A 12986-nucleotide genomic window follows, 5' to 3' on the forward strand; every position below is an offset into this window, starting at 1 on the left:
ATGTTGAACTAGATTAGTCAAAGCAAAACGCAAAATAAGAGCAGTGCTTATGTCAAAACCAGATTGGGTGCAGACCTGAAACAATTTGAAAGTGATACAAGAACTGCTCATTTGAATCAGTTCACACATTTCATAATCTGCACAGCCCTGCCTCACTGGTGCGCATTAGCCACTTTTGCTGCCTAAAAACAGGCAAATATTCTCCAAGAAAATAGGGAGTAAACTTACAGAAGTTCCATAACTGCCGTATATGAAACCACATTTTAAAAAAAAAAGGTACAAATGCATCTCATTATTTGTACAAATTACATAAATTCATATATATTTCTACTCACCTAAAAAATACCCCCATTAGGAATGGATATTACATTTTTCCGCTAAAATATCCTTTTACTCCCAACATTAAAAAAAAAAGACGTAAAATACACCCACCTCAAAATCATACTGGAGCCTGATAAAGCAAACCACAGAGCAATGGAAAGGGAGTGTCACAGCAGTTTGGGAAAATGCTTTAATGAAAGGGGAGCCATGGTAGCTGAATACACAACCATGGTTTAATGTTCTTCAGAAGGTAAGGAAAAGGGCCACGTGTCGAGCGCTTTAGACCAATCCACCCAGAGCAAGAGGCCTGGATTTGTGGACCAGGGATGACCAGAGTTTTCCCTCACCAATATATTATTTTGGCTACCCTTGTGTACTCCAGGATCAGACTTTTTTGGAAGGACACTCCCTGGTATTTCAAAGAGTCTGGAAAAGGTCCAAAGGAGACTGAACAAGAAGGACAATCAAGGCCAGATTATGTGCTGGATATGCGCTGAAGCATTAAGGGTGTCAGCTGAAGGTTTGGTTTTGTACAGTCCACCATATGTCTGGACGTGAAAAATAAAAAGGGGCTCTGGAGAACCTCGGGGTCCATAAATTGGAGGTGCTGATCACTAAAACTATTCTTAAAGTTAGAAGTGTCACAGAAGTTTAGACGTAATGCGAGACTATGCAAATTTATAAATCTGTGTTCTTCACGCTTCACTATGTTCAATTCACAAATATATAAATGATACGTTTTCTGCAAATATGAGTGCCTTAAGAATAGGGTAGCATGGATTACGACGATACAATCAAACATTTCAATCTTCAAAAATGAGACAGATTAAAATCATAAATACTTATTTTAATATTTTAAATGTTGCATATCTCCTACGATATTTTTTCCATTTGCTTTGCAGAATTCACAAAATGTAATACTGCATTAAAGGCTCCAAAAATGGCAGTCAACATAAAAGGGATGGTGAGTAAATAACACAATGAAGTCCGTAAAATTATTGATGCAGGCTGGTCCAAAGTGAAATCAAAACAGCAAAGCACACAATTATCAGGAACGATGAGTGGTTCTTGGCTCATTAGACCACCAAAGCATATTGACGAGAATGTTCTTTGGTGTATACACTTGCTGCGACAAACAGGATGTTTAGCAATGCAGATATTACAGGACGTAAAAGAATGGAAAATGTCAAAATAAATTAATCAGTGGCAAAATGTAAGATTTGATGTAAACAGTAGATACAGCAGATTGTAGTACACAATGTCTTCACAGAAGTTATTTGGAATGGAAAACAAAACTGTGCTCTTCAGATTACATCAGATGCTCTTAAGAACAGGGCACTCCTCGCCTCGACTGAATAAGTAAACATTTTAACAAAAGAATAACAGTCACTCGTACCACATTAAACTGTTTAGTAGTCAACAGTTGTACATTGAATTTTAAGTGCAAAGGCAGTATGTGATGTAAATCTGAACTGTAAATACTAATCCTAGCCATTTAGTAATTGAGAAAGAAGCCATCCGTTGCATTTTAATACCTGCATCACTGATGTGACATATCCAACAGAAGTCAAAGATATCTTCCTTTATTAACAACCCTTTGAAAACATTCAGTATTTTGAATTTCGTTTAGTGCAATACAGATGCTACACAGCGTACAAAATAGAGTTGGCATAATATGCTTGAGTAAACACCAACACCTAGATCAGTCATCACTGTCACTTCCGGATTCACTCAGTTGCAAGTCATTTCCTAAATGGACAAGAAAAGATATTTAAATTAATTACTTAAAATTTAAGTGTTACCCAACGTAGTAACTACTGCACTCCTAGCCCATGTTGTCCCCTTTGGTCATGCAAATAGAAACAGGAGAGAAGCCTTTTTCAGCATACAAAAACCAAATGAAATTGCAGAGCTGTGGCAAAGCACTGCCAAACCCACGGACTATAACTGCCAGGCCGGCACACATCCAGGATCAGAGGGGGTGATGGGTGGGGCACATGAAGGAAAGAAGTCTGTGGACTAGGAGTAAAGTAGTGACTGCTGTGAGCAACTTTTTTTTCCTTTATTTGTTTTAGTGTTTAAAAACTTTTACAAAATTTAAAATTCATAGTTAAAATCTTGCAGATACATTATTTTACAATTTACAATGTCTTGATTATACAAAAACCAGTAATTATAATAGCACAGAAAAATTCTCATATTACATTATGACAATGAAACAGCTAGGCGGCTTGATGGAAATTAAAATGGTCTTTATTCAGGCTATTTCAAAAAGAAAAAAAAAGCTTTAATCAAAAGTTGCTGCTATGTCCTTTCTCTGTGCTTAGGCTTCTTCTCTGATCCTTGCAGGGGATCTGGTAAGGACTTCTGGCAAGGCTTCTCCTCCTAGTCCTCATACGCCCACCAGCCTTCAGCAGCTCCTGATGTCCTGTCTGGTTCCATCTGCAACAAAACCAAGAATGAACACCCTTTCGCCTTCCAGTGTTGTCTTTATAGAGGCGGAGTTTAACAGGCCAATCAGTGTTCACTTCCTCCTCCAGTCTATATAAACTCTCCCAAGCCTCACCCCCTTTTCCCTTGAGGCATTGCAAGCTGTCCTCGACCTCCATCTCCACCCGCTCCCCGTTCCAGTCATCTCTGACCAGGTGAGTTCTTAGTTTCTTCCTGGAAGGGTTTTGGTGGGTCTCTGGGAGTCTTGTGTTTTTGTCCTGCTCTATTATGTTGTTAGAGCGCTGACTTTCATAATTCACGGCTCTGCTGTTCTCATGTGGGTTACAACTGCTGAGCACCTGCAGGTTCCATTTGCTGCGGCAGCCCCGCCTCTCCCTGCTCGTGGTTCCTTGACTTCTCTGCCGGCTGTCATAGTCGAACGTGGGCGTCTCTTCTAATTCACATGAGTGCGATGTTCTGACTCGTGTGTCCGCCCGAAGGTTCCATGTCTTTCATACCGCCGCCAGATACGAACATCGGCGTCTCTGCTACTTCGCAGAAAGGCTGCGTTCCGATTTTTTTGGGCCCGTCCTGGAGTTCCATATTACACTCCTCGTCTGTTTTTCGCCTGGATTAGACATTTCCTGACCCCACCATTCCCCAACCAGGTGGGTCTCTGGGCCTCGGGCCACTCTGTGGTATAACGGACCCTCTTGACTGTTACATACACCCCCTGAAGCATCCAGCCGATCGGGCTGGTCAGGATTTCTGGATAAGTAATCCGGAACGAATTGGAAAGCCGCTGGTCGGTGCACTGTTTCAAAACAAAATTCCTGTAGGGTTAAGAACCATCTCAATACTCGTCGGTTTGTGTCCTTGTGCGTGGCCAACCCTTGGAGGGGAGCATGATCTGTAAAAACTGTAAACCTTCTTTCAGCAAGGTAATATCTGAGTGTCTCAATGGCCCATTTGATAGCTAGACACTCTTTCTCAATGGTAGAATACACCACCTCATGGAGTAATAGCTAGCGACTTATAAAGGCCACTGGCTGTAGATCCGTTTCAGTACGGCCCCTATTCCCATTCCTGATGCGTCTGATTGCACAAAAAACCTTTCTTGGAAATTGGGACACCTTAGAACAGGTTGTGTTGATATTACCTGTTTCAGCTCTGTAAAGGCTTTACAAGCTCCTTCATCTTTAAGCAGGTCGCCTTTGTAGGAAGATTTGAGAACGGGCTGGCAATGGACGAAAACAAAAGGTATGAAACGCCTATAATATCCAATGAAGCCTAAGAAGGCTCTGATCTGTTTCTTATTGCTGGGCATAGGCAGTTTCCCTATTGCTTCAATTTTGTCCAACTGGGGTCGTTGGCATGGGGTAGGCTTGGTATGTAGAGATGGAATTCAATTGTCTGTAGTCCATAAAAAAACGTATAGTCCCATCTGGCTTTGGAACTAGAACAATAGGGGATGACCAGTGGCTACATGATGGTTCAATTACCCCTAGCCTCAGCATCTCCTCCACTTCTGCTTGCACTGCATTCCTTTTTGACTCAGGCAATCGGTAAGGACGGATCCTTATGCTCTGTCCTGGTTCTGTTTCAATTTTGTGTACTGCCAAGTGTGTTCTTCCTGGGTAGAAGGAAAACACATTACTTAAAGGCTCAAGGTGTTCCTTCAATTCTCTTTTCTGTTCTGTTGTGAGCTGTTTTCCCCACTGAACGGAATCAAATGCAGGTTCCTGGGTCATTCTTGCGACTACCTGTCTGGTTTTGTCCGGGGTCTTCCATTCCTTCAGCAAGTTTACGTGGTAATTCTGTGTTTTTTCGTTCCGATCGGGTTGATCCACCAAGTAATTTACTGGACCTAATATTGTCTTTATTTTATATGGCCCCCTCCATTGGGCCAACATTTTGTTCTGGCTGGTGGGCAATAATACTAACACCTGGTCACCTATTTTAAACTGTCGAACTCTGGTGTTCCAATTGTAATATTTTTCTTGGATTAACTGGGATCTTCCCAGGTTGGTTTGTGCCAGCTCCCTCGTCCTAGTTAAATTATCCTGTAGTTCAATCAGATAGTCTGTTAGGGAGGCAGGATCCTCTAGACCTTTGCATTCTTCTTTGGCAATATCCAGTATTGTTTTCGGTTGATGACCAAATAATAATTCAAAGGGTGAAAAACCTGTTGAAGATTGTGGAGTATCCCTTAATACCATTAGTACCCAGGGTACTGCTCTGTCCCAATTCTTTCCGGTAGGTGCCGTCACCTTCTTAAGCATTAGTTTGATGGTCTTGTTATAACGCTCTACTAAACCATTGGTTTGTGGATGGTAAACAGACGTCCGGATTTGCTTTATTTGAAGCTGTTGACATACTCTTCTCATCACTCCTGATACAAAATGTCGACCTTGATCCGTTACTATTTCTGATGGTATTTCTACCCTGGCAAAGAATGGAATCAATTGGTTGCATACTTGGATGGTACTTGTTCCTCTCATCGGGAAAGCTTCTGGATATCATGTAGCGTAGTCCACCACTACTAATAGATATTGGTATCCATGACTACTGGGTTCCAGTGGACCTACTATATCCAGCCAATCCTAAAAAATGGTTCTTCGATTAATGGCATAGGTACTAATGGGGCACGTCTTGGTTTGTTTGGGTTTGATTTTTGGCATGTGGGGCATTCATCACAGTACTTTGCCACTTCCTTATAAACTCCTGGCCAGTAAAACAGTTTCAAGATTTTCTCTAGGGTTTTCTCTCTGGCCATGTGACCGCCTGTCTGGTCATCGTGAGCCATCCCCAGTATAGACTTTCTGAAACTCAGGGGTACTAGAAGTTGCTCCATCTCCTGTTCATCTGGCTTTTTGGTAACGCGGTATAGAAGTCCCCGCTGTTCTTTAAACCTCGGATAACTGCTTGTACTTTCTGGGTCTTTCATTGCTTGCTCGAGGACATGCTTTAAAAATGGGTCAGTTAGCGTTTCGCTTCTAAAAGAAACTCTTCTCTTCAGAAATCCAATCTACGAGTCCACTGAAACTCTCCACCCATCTCCGTTTCTCTTCTTTCAATTCTCTTCTGGTTTTCCTTGGTATTCTCTTACTATTCCCTTCAATATCAGTTTCTGAGAAAGGAGCTCTTCTTAACCATTCCTTTTCTCTAACAGTCATCAAAGTTGGGCAGGTCAGTCCCTATTAACACAGGAGCAGGTATATGGGTCATGATGGCTACCGCCATTGGTGTGTGAACCCCATTAACCTCGATGTTTACTTCTTTGGAAGGGTAGGACTTTACATCCCCATGCACACATTTCACCGAAATATTTCGCTTCCCCTACCCCCGAAAGACATTTACTTCTGGACTGATGGCGGTTTGTTCGCTTCCACTGTCGACCAGGCCTTGTCGGGGTACACCGTCCACTCGAACTTCCACTGTATAGGGCTCTCTTCTCCTTCTAAACGCCCAGTTCTGTATACAACCAATCTCCATAGGTTCGGGTTTGTTCTTTCTTGGGCAAAATCTGGCGGTATGTCCCCACTCCCCACAATCATAACACTGGGGTTGCCTGCTGGAGATGAGCCATGTCGAACCTCTGGGATCTACCTTGGTTGGCTTTACTTCTCCCAAATTCGTGGGTCGAGGAAGTAGGGGTTTATTTCCTCCTTCCACAGGATTTATCCTGGCTCCACCTGCCTTTTGGAATTCTGTGGCAATGTCTATGGCTTCAGTGAGAGTGGGTCGATGGTGTTGTCGGACTCATTGTTGCATATTGCTTGGAAGTGCATCCACAAATTGCTCTAACTTCACTTTGTCCATGATTTCAGGTATAGTGCAGCAGGCTGGTTTTAACCATTTTTCGGTTTAGTCGTTTACCCGATGGTACAGTTTCCTTGGAGTTTCCCCATTGCGGAGTTTGGTTTCCCGAAGTTTCTGACGATAGGCCTCTTCATCCATCCCCATCCTTTCTAGGATGGTTCTTTTTATGTCTGCGTAACTTGTGTCTCCGTTAGGGTTTGCCGCCTGGTAAGCCCCTTGCATTGAGCCTGTTAGCAAAGGAGCTATGAAGTGTCCCCATTTCTCCACCGGCCATTGGGAGTTTCTAGCGACCCGTTCGAAATTCGTGAAGAAATAACCTGGATCCTCGCCGGCCTGGAATTTCTGTAGAATGTTGGAAGGGGCAGGCGTCATGGCTCTATGAGCGACCACCACTTCTGTTACTTTCTTCAGGGCATCCTGGGAGGCAGCTTGCAACTGTAGGGCTTGTTGTATAGCTTGTCGATCCGCCTGGGCTTGATGTCCCTGCACCAGTTTCTGGAGCTGTTGCTGTCGTTCTGCTAAGGGCTTGATATTCTCCATACCGTGTTTCAGTATCCCACTGCGGCCACCAAATTTGTGACAATGAAACAGCTAGGCGGCTTGATGGAAATTAAAATGGTTTTTATTCAGACTATTTCAAAAAGAAAAAAAAATAAGCTTTAATCAAAAGTTGCTGCAATGTCCTTTCTCTGTGCTTAGGCTTCTTCTCTGATCCTTGCAGGGGATCTGGTAAGGACTTCTGGTAAGGCTTCTCCTCCTAGTCCTCATACGCCCACCAGCCTTCAGCAGCTCTTGATGTCCTGTCTGGTTCGATCTGCAACATAACCAAGAATGAACGCACTTTCGCCTTCCAGCGTTCTTTATATAGGCGGATTTTAACAGGCCAATCAGTGTTCACTTCCTCCTCCAGTCTATATAAACTCTCCCAAGCCCCCGCCCCCTTTTCCCTTGAGGCATTGCAAGCTGTCCTCGACCTCCATCTCCACCTGCTCCCCGTTCCAGTCATCTCTGACCAGGTGAGTTCTTAGTTTCTTCCTGGAAGGGTTTTGGTGGGTCTCTGGGAATCTTGTGTTTTTGTCCTGCTCTATTATGTTGTTACAACGCTGACTTTTATAATCCGCGGCTCTGCAGTTCTCATGTGGGTTACAACTGCTAAGCACCCGCAGGTCCTCCATGCTGCGGCAGCCCTGCCTCTCCCTGCTTGCGGTTCCTTGACTTCTCTGCCGGCTGTCATAGTCGAACGTCGGCATCTCTTCTAATTCACATGAGTGCGATGTTCTGACTCTCGTGTGTCCGCCCGAAGGTTCCATGTCTTTCATACCGCCGCCAGATACGAACGTCGGCGTCTCTGCTACTTCGCAGAAAGGCTGCGTTCCGATTCTTTTGGGCCCGTCCTGGAGTTCCACATTACACTCCTCTGTCTTTTTTTGCCTGGATTAGACATTTCCTGACCCCACTATTCCCCAACCAGGTGGGTCTCTGGGTTTTGGGCCCCTCTGTGGTATAACGGACCCACTTGACTGTTACATACATCGTACTATTTAAAACAGACTGTACTCTATTTCACATACGTGTTCTATGAATGCTAAAACTCTTATTCTCATAGACATGGATTCTCTGTGTAGCATTTTTTTCCATAGAAGATCTCTCAATAGCCATACATTATGTACAAATTCTTTAAAATAAATTTCTCTTTTTGCTAGTAACTCTGGACATTCCGACATAAAATGGCAAAGGGTTTCCAGCTCATCTTTGTCTTTACAAAATCTGCATGAGCCTACGACCCAGACTTGTCTTGTCCTTATACTTTTTATTTGATTAGTCGACAGCACATTCATGCGGAAGCTCATAAAACCAATTTTCAATTTTTTACTAGGAAATTTCATTAGATAATGTTCCATTTCAGTGAATCCTTTTCCAGCTGTTAGAACTTGTGTATATAGTTTTGTGTCACAAATTGTCAAACGGGTTTTCTCCCAATCATTCAACTTGAGTCTTTCTTTTACCATATTGGGGTTATTCCCCAGTAGGTCCATTGTCACGCATATTTCCGCAAGTATAGCTTCACATTCCAATCTTAGATTTGCTATGTATCCCTCAGTATCATTCACTCTAAGCTGGAAATAGTGTTTTTTCTTTAGAGAATTGGCATTTACTCATGAGGCAAAGTTTCTTCCACTGGATCAAACTAACAAATGATTGTATGCCCAGTTCATATCTTATTACCTCAAATGGAATACATTTAGGCAGAAAAACAGTATTGATCTCCAAATTCTGCTTTCAACCGCTCTATATTCAATCTCCATTGTTTTAGGCAAAAATTCACTTCCATACATAATTGTTGGCAGTACCTTACTTTTGTAAAATTCTCTACAAGGTTCAAGGGAGAATTTACCATACTTATTGCCAATTCTCTTCATTTGATTTAGCATACAGTCAACTTTTGAATTGAGATAATTTACCAGAAAGATCTTACTATACTTAGCCACTACAGGGTACCCCAAGAATTGGACGTTTTCTTTGACCGGCAGTGTTTTTATCCCAGTTTCACACAAAATTGGTCTTTTGCTGCTTTTTTACCCCTTTTGTGAGTTTGATGACCACTGATTTGTCTGAGTTGATCTTTAATTCCATTCCCAACATATATCGTTGTGTCTATAAGAAGAAAGTCATCGACATAGCTTACCCAACAGATTTTCAGATTGCTAATTTTAGGAGAGACCAATGCTGATGCATCCAAGGCTATTCTCACTCCTGCGACGTAAAGATTGTACAAAGTGGGTCCAAGGATGCATCCTTGCCCAATTCCATTGTCAATGGTACATTCTCTGGACAAGAGACCTTCTGAGTCTAATCTTATCTGTATTCTGGATTCATTATGCAGAAATATTATCATACTCAACAGACCCTTTGATATTCCATAATCATCCAGCTTCTGCCACAGTAGGTTCCTATTCACACAGTCGAAAGCCTTACTTAAGTCCATGGATGCTACAATTGCTTTGGATTGCTGTGAGCAACTTTTACATACTCCTAAAACCAGTCCTCTTTTCTGCATATGGATGTAAGATTTATTAAGCACACATTAATGGATGATTGGTCAAGAAGTTTGAAACTCATTTTGAGCATTGCCTGCCCAAACATAGGGTCAGCCCTGGAGCCGATATCCAAGGAATAGTGTCTGCAGAAAACTGAAGAGAAAGTCCAAGTAGCTGCTTTGCAGATAAGCTCAATCTGAACAGGTCTCTGAAAAGCCACAGAGGTAGCGAGGTTTTGACCATATTGGCATGCAGGCCCTTGGGAGGAGTATTATCGTGGTATTCTAGCTATCTAGAATGCATGACACTATTCGCTTGGATAGTAAAGCTTTATAAATCTGTGTTCCTGATTTTGAGCCCAAGTAAAAGAAAAGCCTATAGGAAACCTTGGTATTACTCGTGATCTGTAGATAAAATATGAGTGCAGTACACACTTCGAGACAATGAAAGGTCCACTTCCTGGCAGATTGAGGATCTGGGAAGACATCAGAGTTAATGTGAAAATCTGAGAATGTATTGGTTAGAAAAAGGAGTATTGGATCTATTCACAGACTTTCTTAGCAGAAGTGATTGCTACGAGGAAGGCTATTTTTCAGGAGACCAAGTTAATGTCTACAGGAGCCACGGGTTCAAACTGACTATGTGCCAGCACATTTAGAACATTGCAATCCCAAAACAGATGAGGGAGCCGGACAGGCGGGTATGGTTACATAAGGTCCTCAAAAGGCTTTTTGAAAGGCAGTTGATAAAAGGAGGACTTTAGGGTGAAGATGGGAAGATGGGATATTAGTGCCACTAAGTACCCCTTGGTGTAAGGCGCTATATAAATAGCACTATATAAATAACAAATAAATACAAATAAGACTGGCAGGAGTCTGACCTGACACCCAAATGGACAGATCTACACCAAAAGTAAAAATCAATACAGCCTCAAGAGGATCACAGTGGCCAGCAAGGGACCAGTAACAGAACCTAAGCTATTTGCTCCAGAACTGAGCTCTACTAGAATCCTTCCTTTTCACCTATGAGCATTCCAAATTTCTAAGAACGAACTCCTAAGGCACCAGGCTGCTAAGTTCTGCGACTTGTGGGAGCAATTAATCACTCTGCCTCCCCTGATGGGACTGAATTTGAGGAACACTGGAAAGCAACAGAGGACTAGATGTCTAGTTCATTAGATCTGAAAATTAGAACTTTGTTGACAATCAGGGAGGGGAGACAATATCAGCATCAGAAAGCAACTGGTCAACTTCCCGAGCACCCAGTGAACCACTGGAATGGGGGGGTTTGCAGGAAGCATACTCTAGAGATGGTTTCATCACACACTCATGGCGCCCCCTTCGAGCAGGCTCCTCTCCCCATCTACAAAGCTTAAATCCTTCACTTGCTTTTACGCCGAGTAGCAAACGGGTCTATATCCAGCATCACCCATCTCAGGATGAATAGACTGCCAATTCCCACACATTGGACTGACGGTGAAGTCTGCTGAGCTTGTCAATAAGTTGCTCTCTCCTCGTACATGGGAAGCCTGTAAAAACAAGCCACAAATGGCAGCATAATCCCATAGAAATAGGGCCAGGAGACATAGCTGGGCCGATCGGGTCCCTCACTGATGGTTCATGTCATGTAAAATATACCCAATCTGATTGTCCGCCATTACCAGGACCACACAAGAGGAAAGATGGCCTTCAAGGCCAGTCATATCGCTTTCAGCTCCTGTACAGTTCACACTCTACTTCATTACCATTCCATTGTGAATTGCCACTACACAAGAGGCCATAAGACCCAGTTACCTACAGAACCACTATGCCCAAGTGAGTTCTCTACAAGAAAGGATAAGCCGTCTGCTCCACAATGATTCTCTGATGCACTTGAAAAATTCTGGCTTGTGCAGTGTCCTAGACATAGCCAATATCAATCTCTTGAGTAGAGGTTCAATTGAGACCGCTTTTGATCGAGAAACCCAGACAGACCAAAGTCAGTGCAGAGTAAATTCTCGCCTCTGGGCTTCCAGCTTGGACAAGCCAGTCGACCAGGTAGGGATATACATTCAAACTGAAGTCTTATGATGGAGGCCACTGTGATCATCAATTTGGTTAAGACCCTCATTGTTAAATTAAGACCAAAGGGAAGGACCATTTACTGATTCTGATGGGCCTGAGGGAAAACTTTTTAAATGAGGAGGCCAAATAGGTGCCTGTAGGTTTGCTTTCTTTAGATCCATTGCACATAACCAAGCCCTTGGAGAAGGAGGATTTAATATTCACTGGTGTGAGGAGTATGAATTTTTGTAAGGGAAGAAACAAGTCGAGGAGGGAAAGTCCAGAATTGTTCTCAGGACTGCCCAGTTCTTTTTCTGTATGCTGAACAATCTGTAGAAAAACCCAGAGTTCCTCTTGGAAGGGGTGCTTCCTCGATAACCCTTCCCACAAGACCTCGCTCCCTACTTGTGGTAAATGAGGATGAAAAGGAGGGGTAGGAGGAATTGGGAGGTGAAAATATTGAGAAACTAATGAAAAGTATCCAAAGGTCTCAGAATAAGTGCTTCCAGAGTACGGAATGAGAAAATAAAACCTCTGCCAAGGTGTGCAGTGCTCCTTAATTTTCAGGCCCTAGTTTTGACTTTTCAGTTGTAAAGGGCAGGCCTGCAAAACCTCTTGCATCCTTTTGTGCTCGTTTCAGGATCCTTCTTGGGCTCTATGCTTTCTACCTTGAAAGCCACAAAAACCAGTGATGGATCGACATCTGTCAAGATTCTTGCAAAGTCTTAGAAGGCTACTTGGTCAAGGAGACCAATGCTGTAGTGATCTGGCTAGGAGTTGTCTTATTTACTTCATCCATAGAAAGATGAAAGTTTCAGTCCAGCAAAAGACAAGTACAGTCTCTCATTCTGCACATCCTGGTTAAACTTGTCAGTCTTGCTTCATGCATGTGGATACACCAAAGGAAAGGAAGATGAGCCATGAATGAAGAAATAAAAATAGGTGGCCAATCCAATCTTGAACGCTTAGGGACACTTACCTCTCCCAGAAGTCTGTGGGAGGGCAACATCAGAATCGCTCTTCAATGTGGCATTCCTGCTAGCAATGGCTGCCAAAGACAAAGGTGCTAATGCCACAGGAGAAGAGGCCATGTTAGAGATGGATGGGGACAAAGAAAATGCCCCCTGAGAGGAAACCCCAGCCAGGGGGAGCACACTCAGATCTGCCCACCATTGGACACAAGTATAATCTGCATCACAGGTGAAAAAAAGCACTGGTGCCTAGATGGATGTGGTATCGCAGCAGGTGAGGAAGGGAATAGTTTCTTACCTGTAACTCCATTTCTCCAGCATTGGTATCTTTCTTGGATTCACATGCTTAGAATATTCCCCGT

General features: G+C 43.0%; 1 protein-coding gene across 1 annotated transcript in view; it reads right to left on the minus strand.

Moving 5' to 3' along the window:
- Positions 1-1147: 1147 nt before the first annotated feature.
- The window catches only part of EAF2 (ELL associated factor 2), a 530169-nt gene continuing 518330 nt past the window's right edge, over positions 1148-12986 (minus strand). Inside the window, exon 6 of the mRNA XM_069616693.1 lies at positions 1148-2070. Within this exon, the coding sequence (XP_069472794.1) occupies positions 2024-2070 (47 nt within the window). The 3' untranslated portion in view covers positions 1148-2023. The remainder of the gene's footprint in view (positions 2071-12986) is intronic.

This window comes from Ambystoma mexicanum, chromosome 9 (assembly GCF_040938575.1).
Source record: "Ambystoma mexicanum isolate Mex_15411 chromosome 9, UKY_AmexF1_1, whole genome shotgun sequence".
NCBI classification, from domain to species: Eukaryota; Metazoa; Chordata; class Amphibia; order Caudata; family Ambystomatidae; genus Ambystoma; species Ambystoma mexicanum.